This window comes from Arvicanthis niloticus, chromosome 26, assembly GCF_011762505.2.
Source record: "Arvicanthis niloticus isolate mArvNil1 chromosome 26, mArvNil1.pat.X, whole genome shotgun sequence".
Taxonomy (NCBI): Eukaryota; Metazoa; Chordata; class Mammalia; order Rodentia; family Muridae; genus Arvicanthis; species Arvicanthis niloticus.
Window position 1 is genome coordinate 17694681 of NC_133434.1, and position 12074 is coordinate 17706754.

Below are 12074 nucleotides of genomic sequence, written 5' to 3' on the forward strand. Positions count from 1 at the left end.
TAGGCTGACTTTGAACTCACTTTGTAGCTCAGGCTAACCTTGAATTTTCTATCCCCCTGCATCAGCATCTGGAGCAACTGGAATTACAGATGTGTGATGCTGAGCACAGTAGTTATTATTTCTCCTAGAATGTAAGATACAAAGCCATGTATATTTTGTTTGCCTGTGCTTTGCAGCCACATGTAGAATGGTGATCGATAAATATTAAAGCGTCAAGAATTAATGAATGCCCATTTCTGTCTCTACACAAGACTCCAGAATTCCTAACTAAATGACAGTGCACGTGAGTGGGTTGAGCAAATGAAAGAATGGATGAGTAGCTCTTTTGAGGCTTATTTATGTTATTCTTGAAAAATGCATAGTTTTCATTGGTTAAATCATCTGCTAGAAGAACAGAAGCTTGCCCTAACATTATAAGATCATTGGATATGGGAATAGAAAACAGTTTGGGGAATTCTCTACTCTGCTAGCTCTTGGGTTTCCTGCAGGGAACCCTCTTTGGGAGGAAGCATGCCCTGAAAGCACTCCTGCTCACTCTCCATTTATTTCTCCTGGCCAGAGCCGTGCCACCCAGTGGCCCCACTGCCCCAATGGATCCACTGAACCTGTCCTGGTATGATGATGATCTGGAGAGGCAGAACTGGAACCGGACCTTCAATGGGTCAGAAGGGAAGGCAGACAGGCCCCACTACAACTACTATGCTATGCTGCTCACCCTCCTCATCTTTATCATCGTCTTTGGCAATGTGTTGGTGTGCATGGCTGTATCCCGAGAGAAGGCTCTGCAAACTACCACCAACTACCTGATAGTCAGCCTCGCTGTGGCTGATCTTCTGGTGGCCACACTGGTTATGCCCTGGGTCGTCTACCTGGAGGTAGGTCTGGGGCTCCCCCTTCCTCAAGAATCTTAGAATGGAGTCTGGATTCTTAAGCCCCCCAGAAGTTTCTGCCTGTTCCCTCAAGTAGCCTTTCTCTCTTTTTTGGACTCAGTTTCTCTCTTTATGGAACAGAAAGTGATCGTAATCATGACTCTGTGTTTTACAGTATGCTTCCTAAGTGCAGAGCCCACGGTAAGGATGCTATACACAGACTTTTCCTATATGAACCTCACAGCAGCTCTGGGGGCAGACCTGGCACTGTCCCCATCTGGTAGATGATGGGCCAGCTGGTCAGAGAAAATATATGTCTTCTCTACTCACACTGCATAAAGGTCCAAGCTGGAATTCTGCCTTGTCCTGGAATTGCTTCAGTAGATTTTACTAGAAAAGGCTAAAGGTGAGAATCCCTAAGGAGGGGACAATGCCTGTGCTCCAAGGTCTGAAACTCCCATCACTCTCTCCCCATTTCAGAAACAGAGGCTGCTATTCTATGCTGCCCTTCTTTCCCCTTTCTCGTGTATTCTAGTGCCTACATCTTGGTAGAGGCAACAATGGGCAGCCCATGCTGCAGCCCCTTCCCAGAGAGGATGATGCAGCCTTCCAAGACAGAGCCTGCTTGATGTCTCAAGCAGGAGGGTAGACAGTCCCCTGCTGAAGGCCCTGTGGTGAATACATTGCAGAGACTGATGGAGAACCTCAGAGAACCGACCCTCCTCTGCTTAGTTCCTAGAACAGAAATTAGAAGCTTTGAACAGAAGCTGTCCATCTTGACCCAAGCCTCACAGGAAAGGGAAAAGCTGTTCATGGAGAAGCCCAGCATGGGTCCTTTCTCCCTGGGGACACTCTCCAGGTCTAGCATGTAGATATGGGGCACTGGGGAATTTTAGAGGCACAAGTGAGGTGCTACCGCTTTCTCTGCATAGGAGCCTGGGGTGGCTTGTCCAGGGCAGAAGGCAGTCTCAAGCCTGGGTATGTGGGAGTGTGATTAGTTATTAAAGATGGTTGTCACTTTGTTTCTGTTGCTATGATAAAAAATATTCTGACAGAAAGCAATTTAGGACAGGAATGGTTTATCTTGACTTACAATTCTAAATTACAGATCATTGCTTGGACAAGTGAAGGCAGGAACTTGAAGAAGCTGGTCACATCTCATCCACAATCAATAGCAGATATAGATAAGTGTGTGTGTGCTCCATGTTCAGCGTACTCTCTTTACTCTTAAACAGTCCAGGGCCATGCCCATGAAACAAAGCCACCCACATTCATGGTAGGTCTTCCTACCTCAATTAATCCATTAAAAAAACAAATTAAAACCAAAACAAAACCACCATCAACAACAACCAACAAAATTTTCTCAGGCATTGACTGACACAGGTCCGCCAAATCCTCAGTGGGACCTTTTCCAGGAGATTCTAAGGTCTATTAGATTGACAACTGAAACTAACCACTCTGGGCCGCCACTGTAGTTCCTCCATGACCTTCTTGTTTGTGAGGGGCCTTGACTCTGTGTATTCCCTGAGCTATATGTAGAACTCTCCTTGAAAAAACAGATTTGGTCTGCCCATGGTCCCTTCAAATAGTGACCTGTAAGGTCTCTGTGATGGATCATAGGGAATCAACCTGACAGGATCCAGAACCACCTAGGAGACAAACCTCTGGGCATGTCTGTGAGGGGCTTTCCAATATTCAGTTACCTGAAGAGGGTAGTGCCACTCTAACCGTGGGTTTTGCTATCCCATGCTGTTGAAGATATAGGCTAAATACAAAGAAAACAAACAAACAAAAACCAAAAGATGAACACAAGCACTCATCTTCCTTTGCTTCCTGAATGATGACTCAATGTGACCAGATGCCTCAAGCTTCGTCCACCACGCTTTACCACCATGCTGGACAGTATCCTAAAACTGCGAGTCAAAATAATCCTGTCATTACATTGATTTTTATCAGGTGTTTTTTTTTTACAGAAAGGAGAGAACTGTCTGATACGACTGCTAGGTCTGTCATCTGAGATTGTTTCCCAACGTCATGGGCATGGCTGTCTTGGTAGGATTGAGACCTGGGTAAATAATCTCCACAGCCGTGCTTTCCACTCATGACATTGTTTTATCTCCAGGTGGTGGGTGAGTGGAAATTCAGCAGGATTCACTGTGACATCTTTGTCACTCTGGATGTCATGATGTGCACAGCAAGCATCCTGAACCTGTGTGCCATCAGCATCGACAGGTGAGATGATCCTGGTCATTCTTGCTCGGTGCCTCACCACTTCTCAGGGTCAGGTTCTGTAATTATTGGCTCTCTCTGTGTGAATTTCTTTCTTTCTCTCTCTCTCTCTCTCTCTCTCTCTCTCTCTCTCTCTCTCTCTCTCTCTCTCTCTCTCTCTCTCTGTGTGTGTGTGTGTGTATAGTGTTTGGCTAGATAGTCCAGACTCTTCACAGACTACCCAGATAACTTATATGAAAGAATTGGTTCTGATTGAAGCCCAAAGCCTGTTGCTCCCTATTTATGCGCCCATGGGAAGATTGTAGAAATTATTTGAACCTTATGCGTTCATTTTCTAGACATGAAAATGACACCTGGCCCTTAAGCTACAGTGTTGAGTTAGAAATTTGTGTCCAGACACCTGGTCAAGGGGCCCAGGCCATGTCCACTTACTAAGCTGTATTCTTAGAGCCTTTCACTCACATACATAACATGTTGGGAGGCTTCCAGAGGACCTGCATGTCTCTCTCACAGGACCGCGCTGGAGGATGAGATGTTAGTGAGTAAGGAACAAGTGTTTGGTAGAGGAATGTGAGGGAGGATTAATGATGCCACTGTTATCAGAGACAACCTCAATTATTGCTAACTGAAACTAAAGCCTCGTTCTGAGGGACAGAACTACCAGTTGTCAACAAATTCTTTTACCTTCTGCAGTCTACTATAGTAAGGATGGTTTCAAATGTGCAAAGATCTATCTGAAAGTCTACAATCCAGGCAGGGGAAATTAAGTAGTGAATGGCCTAGGAGTATACAGTAGCTGCTTCTCATTAAGCATTTGAATGTGTGTTTGAATGTGGAAACAAGAAGGAAAGGGGCAAGGGCTGAGTGTCTTAGTCAGGCTTCATAGACCCAGGCAGATTGAGCATCTGTGGTACATGTTGTAGAGTGAGGGGTCTAATGGCCGACAACCCAGACTTAGTATCCTTGCCTTTGCAGATACACAGCTGTGGCCATGCCCATGCTGTATAACACACGCTACAGCTCCAAGCGCCGAGTTACTGTCATGATCGCCATCGTCTGGGTCCTGTCCTTCACCATCTCCTGCCCACTGCTTTTTGGACTCAACAACACAGGCAAGTCTGGCCTTTGTCTGGGGCTCAGATGGCTTTATCTCTCTGTTTTGTTTAGAAAAATGAATGGATGAGTCTTTCATACAGATATGGGTGGAAGCCCAGTGGTTGTCCATTTCTAATTCCAAGGAGGCTGGAGGCATCACTCAGATCCAGCCCAGCTTAGAGTTGTTCCCAATTGGGCAGGAGAGGAAAGGGTGTCTCCAGGCACATTGGGACTGGGTGAGAAGAAGGGAAAATGGCTGAAGAGAAGATCTGGCCATTTTCAATCTTTTAAATGTGTTGGTGCAATCCAGACAGCTTTACAAACTGCATATATGTTTATGTGCTCATGTATATTTACCAAGGAGGTTATTCCATTCACATGTAATAGTGATATTTAGGGGATGAGATTGCAACCCAGTGGGTCAGCTGATCCAAGGCCTCATTATGCCTGGAGCAAGAAAGCTAGAAACAGGTAGGCAGTAAGCCAACCTTAAGCCCCTTCTTGTAGAAGGCAGTGTAAGAAGCACCTTAGACAGAAGAACAGAACACTTATAGTATGGAGCTGCTTCTCAGCAGAGAGACAAGAGCTATACAGGTACCTCTCTAGAGCATAGGCTACATCAATTCCAGGAAGTATATAACTCAGAATACTGGTGCTACAGGAATTCCCAGAAGTGGGAAGAAAGCTGATTATATTTGAATTAATTCAGAATGAACTTAATATCAACAGACATCTGGTCTACCTGGAAGGGACTTTGGGTGAACATTAAACACTAGAACACAGGTGAGTTAAGTAAGTTTATGTGAAGCTATTCTATTGCAAAAATAATGGAGGAGAGCCTCTCCTCTTCCCATTATACACGAAAAACTAAAGTAATGGCTTTCTTTTGTAAAAACACATTTCCCTGGGTCATATCTTCTGGATCATGGCTTTCCTGTGTACTTGCATAAAAATGGCAAAACTAACAAGCAAGTAATTAGAGAAGAGGAATGAGAAACTTAGAAGCAGTCAGTCCCAGCTTTACTTTTTGCTCACAGTTGGAGATTTTATACCTTGATATTTTTAAAAACTGAGTATTGATTTGCACCTACCATTTTCCATGCAATATGCAGTACATAATCTGTATGAGTGCTTCTGGTTCCCAACAAGAAGATAAGTATCTTTGGGTGGTGCTATGGCCTGGTGGGCCTGATGACGCATTGCCCATCTGAGTTTCTCTTTTCCCCTAGACCAGAATGAGTGTATCATTGCCAACCCTGCCTTTGTGGTCTACTCCTCCATCGTCTCATTCTACGTGCCCTTCATCGTCACCCTGCTGGTCTATATCAAAATCTACATCGTCCTTCGCAAGCGCCGGAAGCGGGTCAACACCAAGCGCAGCAGCCGAGCTTTCAGAGCCAATCTGAAGACACCACTCAAGGTCTCCGACCTCAGCCCCAGCAAGGGTCTCTACCAAAGCATTATCAAGAGAGCTAATACTACACTTGGGTGGGGCCTGGAACATTACATCAAGGTGGAAGTCTAGGCTGGAATAGCTTCCTGGGGCTGGATGAGAGTGTAGACCTCAGTGGAATGACAGAATCTTTAGAACAGGAAGATGGTCCATGATGGGAGCTAAGTAAGATTTGCCATGAGATCTTTGTTGCTGCACAAAGCAATTCTTGCTTTATCTGATCCTTAGTTTCTCTCTTCCTCCTCAGGTAGTTCCACCTTTCTCATTATGGCCTCCATGTTTCCTTTTCCCTTCTTCCATCTTGTTAATACTATTCTTTGTACCTGCTATGCTCTTCCCTTCCCTCCTTGTGCACCCCACCTCCTCTTCCCTACTTTCTTCCTCAGCTCCTCTTTTTTGCCCTCTGCTCTTTTATCATGTAATCTCTCTCTTTCACTCAACATTCTACAATGAAGGCAGTCTGTGGGTTTGAAAAGAACAAGGACTTATAGGTGAGATGCATCAGGTCCAAATGCTGGTATTATCACATTTTAAAAAATGTGTGTCATTGGGCATATTGGTTAGCTTCTGTGAGCCTTGGTTTCCTCATCTGTTAAGTGGGAGTAATGTGCAGTTCACAGGGTTTTCCTGAAGATTTGATGTGAGAAAGGATGTGAGCATGTGCCTAGCATGATCCTGAGTAGGTCCCCCACAAAGAACAAGGTCCTTTTACCTCTCACCTTGCCTGCCTCTTTTCATCGTGTACCAGCCTTCCCCCTTGCCCTGACTGTCTTCTGTGGCTCACGCTCCTCTAATTGCTGAGCCCCTGATGAGAGTCTGAGTTCTCCATGGACTCCCTTGTCTTGGGTTTCTATTCCCTTACCACCTCTGCTCTCCACTGTCTTGTGTGACCCATGTGCTGGCTCACTCCACAGGGCAACTGTACCCACCCTGAGGACATGAAACTCTGCACCGTTATCATGAAGTCTAATGGGAGTTTCCCAGTGAACAGGCGGAGAATGGTAAGTGTTCAGGCCAGGGAAACAATGCCATCTTTCTGTTCCCCTTCCGCCCCTGCCACCCCCCCCCCCCGCCCGCCACCAGTGGAGCCCACCATCCCTGATCCTAGGACCTCACTAGCTAATTTAAGGGAGAAGTATCATCTGGCATCTCTACTTTGCCTCAGCTGAGAGCACATTCACATTGCACACTTCCGAGTAAGGGTGCAGTGAGGTGCCTCAATTCTGCAGGGCACAGATACATTGAAGCTTGTTGGGAGAAATGATCTACCCATAAAACCTAGCAAAAGTGACAACACAGGCTAGTTCCACTCATCAAATACCCGCCATGCTTCCTGATATCTCATCAAATCCTCAGGTAACCCTGGGAAGTAAATCTTATTGGTCTTCAGCTCACAGCAGAGGAAGCCAAGGCTCAGAGTACAGGTAGCTCACCCAAGTCTAAACAGTTAGTGAAAGAGTGCCAAGGTCTGTGTGACTTCTGAATCTACACCCAAGTTTTTCCATTCAGCATGCACCACCTTCTGGATAGACAGCTTCTGAGACTGGGTGCTGGTGGCCATCTGTGGGGTAGGGGAAGAGCAGAGCAGCTGGGTTTGACAAACATATCCTGAACATAGAACCTGTAAATGCAGACTTATAGCATACCTGAGCTCTTCATGGTACTATGTACCACCAGAGTTCAAGAAGCAGGCATTTTATGCCCTAGCTAAGTAGGGATACATAAAATCCGGGATATGTCTCTTAGATAGGCAGGGTCTCTACAGTTTGGCTGCATTCCAAGGACAGGACCCTAATGAGCTCTGTGTAATGTAGGTACTGAAAGAGATCTCAAGTTATAGTCAAGAACGCATCCCATTTTCACCATCTAGGCACATAGACTATTTCAGAGGCTGATCTAAGATCACAAAGGTCTGGGACAGGGGAGTCTGAAGGGGAACTGGGAAGCTATGTGTGGATCCATGCTGGACATTCTAAGTCAGCCTATCAGGGAAGAAGTTACAGAGCTTCCAGATTAGTCCCAGGCTTCTGGATCAAGCTAATCATCCCACATGTCCATGCTGGTGCAGGTGCCTGTACTCCAGACTGGAAGGGAGGATGGGGAACATGATTTTTTATGTGTAGTTGGAATTGAGTTCTTGAAGGTGAGGCAAGACTGAATGTCACTTGGGGTTTATCTCAGCAGCTGAATTGGTGTCTGGCCTTTAGCACTCAGGTTATAAAACGAGAAGTGGATGGGTGCTAGCATCCAAGGTTGCTAGGGTACTGAGGCTTCACAGATTGCTCTGGGAAGTGGTCCAGGAGTGACTGCCGTGAGTTTGAGTGCTGTATTCAGATGGTCCCTTCCTCCCAGTGATGGCCCTCTTTATGTTCCTGGCAGAGAAACCATGCTGTTTGCAAGAGTGTGCAGAGGGGCAGGAGGATAAGGGAGGCTTGGTGGCTTCTGCCCAGAAATTTCATCCTAAGTTCTCTGTCTCTGCCATAGGACGCTGCCCGCCGAGCTCAGGAGCTGGAAATGGAGATGCTGTCAAGCACCAGCCCCCCAGAGAGGACCCGGTATAGCCCCATCCCTCCCAGTCACCACCAGCTGACTCTCCCAGATCCATCCCAACACGGCCTACATAGCAACCCCGACAGTCCTGCCAAACCAGAGAAGAATGGGCATGCCAAGATTGTCAACCCCAGGATTGCCAAGTTCTTTGAGATCCAGACCATGCCCAATGGCAAAACCCGGACCTCCCTTAAGACGATGAGCCGCAGAAAGCTCTCCCAGCAGAAGGAGAAGAAAGCCACTCAGATGCTTGCCATTGTTCTCGGTGAGTCAGCTCCCGGTGATGGCCACAGCTCTGCCATGCCCAGTCCTGGCTGGGGAAAGGAAACATACTGGCAGGTCCCAGACTCTGCCTTGCTGACCATGTTTTGAAGGTTATGGGTTGGGTACTTCTGTAGTAACATTCCACACTCCTTATATACAGTCAATATTCAGTAGAATCTCCTATTGTACCTACTATACAGAAGGGCAAATCAGGGTTTTGTAATATAATTATATAACTTGACCATGGTCAACTCAGGCAGTTTGACTCAGTGTATGGGCTTCATTAGTTTCTGGTAAGACACCATAGCCTGTGTTCTGGCTGTACATTCTCCTTCTGCTTTTCTATCTGTAGATTGAGTTGCCTCTCAGGGTGGTCATAACAGTCAGGGTAGCACAGGGTTGGGAAAGCATCACATATGAGAGTTATTATTCATTTTGTTATGACTGCTATTTTTCAGGAATTGGGAAATATACATCTTCCCTCAACCAAGTCCCTGTGTGACAAAACGGTCCCCCCCCCTGTGAAAAATAAGATACATATTTTGAGAGGTGGCTACAGATTTGCCAGGCAAGACTTTTGGATGAAGTTCCAAGGGCTGGAGAGATGGCTCAGCTGGTAAAGGCACTTGTCATCTCCAAACCTGACAACCTGAGTTCAATCGCTCAGTCCCAATTCTCCATAAGCTGTTCTTTGGTTTTCATGTGGCCTCTCTCTCTCCCCCCTCCCTCTCCCTCCCCCTCTCCCTCTCTATCTCTTTCTCTCCCTTCCTTCCTCCTTCCCTCCCTCTCTTCCTCCCTCTCTCTCATTCACACACACACATACACACACACATACACTAAAGTACAATTAATTTTTAAAAGATTTTTAGACAATTGTGTAATGAGGGACAAAATCTAGGAAGTAGACTGACTGATTCGGGCAGTTGGGAAAGGAGGGCAGGGTGTGAGTTCACCATTCTCGTGACACTGGGACCCTATTTGATGGGAATCCTGGGCTATGATTGGCCAGGTTCTAATGCCCTCCTGTTCAGAAGTATAGACCCCAAGAGGGTAAGGGATTACTTTCCAATACATATCTGGGGTATTGTTACTCCAAGATATTGTTCTGTCCTAAAAGCTCCCCTATAACTACATACTGAGTATCCAACTGGAGCAAGTGATCTTGAAGCCTGCCTTTGTAAGACGGCATGATCTCCAGGTATGACCAACAAAGGCTATGTCTACCAACACTGAGCAATCTCAGGAAAACCTGGAGCAAGAGCCTTGACATCTGAGGGGTCTATACACATGGGAATCAGATATCATCTGTGTCAGTCAAGAGCAAAGGTGTCTTGGCGACATCGTGGAGCCAACACACGTTTAGTTTCCCATTGAATTCAAAGAGCCACCGTGAAAACTAAGTGAGATGGGTATTTAGCCTTCTCATTTCCTAAACTTTATGTTCCATACTGCTGAGAGCAAACTCTGTCCAATGTCATCAGCTTGAGGAGAGCATTGTCCACAATGGTGAGTGGGAAGTAGTTAGTGTGCCTACAATGGTGAGTGGGAAGTAGTTAGTGTGCCTGTTTGCAGAGACCCACTAGAGTCAGACGGCTAACACTTCCCATGTGTTTTCAAGCCGCTTCCTTCTCTAAGAGGCAGATGTCATGTCCATTGAGCAAATGAAAATGAAGCTGAGGGAGATGCAGGGATCCTTCCCTACAGATGTTTAAAAGCAAGATGCTTAGATCTGAGACCAGGGCTCCCCTCGCCACAACCTTGGGGCTATTGCCAGTAGCTAGCAGTCTCAGTGCCCCCAGGGAAGCCCGTGGCAGAGCAGACAGGTGGACGGGGAGCAGGACCCACCTAGTCCAGTTTCTCCTATGCCTGGCGCCAGTCTGACCCTGCCCTCTTCCCAGGTGTGTTCATCATCTGCTGGCTGCCCTTCTTCATCACGCACATCCTGAATATACACTGTGACTGCAACATCCCACCAGTCCTCTACAGCGCCTTCACATGGCTGGGCTATGTCAACAGTGCCGTGAACCCCATCATCTACACCACCTTCAACATCGAGTTCCGCAAGGCCTTCATGAAGATCCTGCACTGCTGAGTCTGCCCCTTGCCCGCACAGCAGCTGCTTCCCGCCTCCCTGCCTAGGCAGGCCAGACCTCATCCCTGCAAGCTGTGGGCAGAAAGGCCCAGATGGACTTGGCCTTCTCTTGACCCTGCAGGCCCTGCAGTGTTGGCTTGGCTCGGTGCCCCTCTCTGCCCACACACCCTCATCCTGCCAGGGTAGGGCCAGGGAGACTGGTATCTTACCAGTTCTGGGGTTGGACCCATGGTTTAGGGTAGCTCACAGAGTGCCCCTTTCACATCCAGACCCTGTCTCCTTGGCACCAAAGATGCAGCGGCCTTCCTTGACCTTCCTCGAGGGCACCGAAACTAGCTCAGTGGTCAAGCACACGTTGATTGTTGACTTGGCCCAGCCATTGCTTGCCTGTGTTGGATCAGATTGTGGGAGAGAGGGACAGTTCTTACTTTACAGGGACCACATAGGAAAGCAGGGAACACGCCAAGGCCTCCAGACAATGTCAGTGTCTGGAGACACACATAAACACCAGGTAGCTCCACGGACCCCAGAGAAACTGAGGCTGAAAATCTGTTTTTCACTCCAACTCTAGTGTGAGTCCCTACTTTTCATAGCAGTGGGTATTGCTGTGTCCTACCTTGTTATAGCATCCCATGGGATTTCTATACCCTTTGGGGGAAAACAACTCTAATTCTTAAGGGCCCCAAGAGAGACTGTAAGGAGAAAAATAGCTGATCTCCCTCTACCCTCCAACCCACTCTGCCACTTCTTGACATACCTTGGACGTATCCATTCCCCACAGCAAATGTTGGCCAGCCTGGGAAGTTGGGCCTTGGACCAGTGTTGGAGCTGAAGTTGGAGGTGGTAACTTGGGGCTCTATGGCGGGGGTTGTTGACATCTTCTCTCTCCCATGTCTCTTCCTTCCCAGTGCCTCTGTCTTAGAGGAGGCTGTGGACAGGGGTGCTGGGGCTCCTGATACTTTTAGGCCTGGCCCTGAGTGAGGGGGGGAAGCTGCAGCCTGGAGGGTTCTGGACTCCAACTCTGTAACATCACTATACATGCACCAAACCAATAAAACCTTGACAAGAGTCATTCCCATGGGCACGTGGGTGACCTGGAACACTGTCAACACTATCCTTAACATTTAGGTATAGTATATAGGAAACAATCATAGGAAATCCAGCTACCCCTGCTTCCTGGATCCTGGTACCTCTTCAGGGCTAATCTTAGCTACCAGGGCAGAGAGAGCTCACGGTAAAGGTGGCCCCTGAGGTGTTGGGTTTGCTCATATCTGTCTGTTCCTTGTCCGGTCTCTGGCATGGGCAGTGTGAAGCAGGCAAAGCCTGAAGAGAGTGGCCTGGGCAGGTGTCCATCTTCTCATTCCTAGGCTCATTCACAGCTCCAGGTTCTCAGGGTCCCAGGCTGGCACTGCCCCAATGGCAGAAGCCCGATTCCTTAAAAGTGAAATAGAAATCAAGCCAGTGAAAGAGGAATGTTCTTGGCACCTTAAAATCAGGAATAATGACAAACAGGGTAGTAGCA

At 47.3% G+C, this 12074-nt stretch overlaps 1 protein-coding gene across 3 annotated transcripts in view; it reads left to right on the forward strand.

The window, feature by feature from the left end:
- Nucleotides 1–11652, forward strand: part of Drd2 (dopamine receptor D2) — a 61464-nt gene extending 49812 nt beyond the window's left edge. For 2 of the 3 annotated variants that reach the window (XM_076925088.1, XM_076925089.1), the window contains 7 exons: nucleotides 560–875; nucleotides 2992–3101; nucleotides 4074–4210; nucleotides 5423–5613; nucleotides 6561–6647; nucleotides 8131–8461; nucleotides 10359–11652. In XM_076925088.1, coding sequence (XP_076781203.1) covers nucleotides 591–875; nucleotides 2992–3101; nucleotides 4074–4210; nucleotides 5423–5613; nucleotides 6561–6647; nucleotides 8131–8461; nucleotides 10359–10552 — 1335 coding nt within the window. In that variant the 5' untranslated portion in view covers nucleotides 560–590 and the 3' untranslated portion in view covers nucleotides 10553–11652. The remainder of the gene's footprint in view (nucleotides 1–559; nucleotides 876–2991; nucleotides 3102–4073; nucleotides 4211–5422; nucleotides 5614–6560; nucleotides 6648–8130; nucleotides 8462–10358) is intronic. The other variant, XM_076925090.1, reaches the window with a different exon arrangement.
- Nucleotides 11653–12074: the final 422 nt, after the last annotated feature.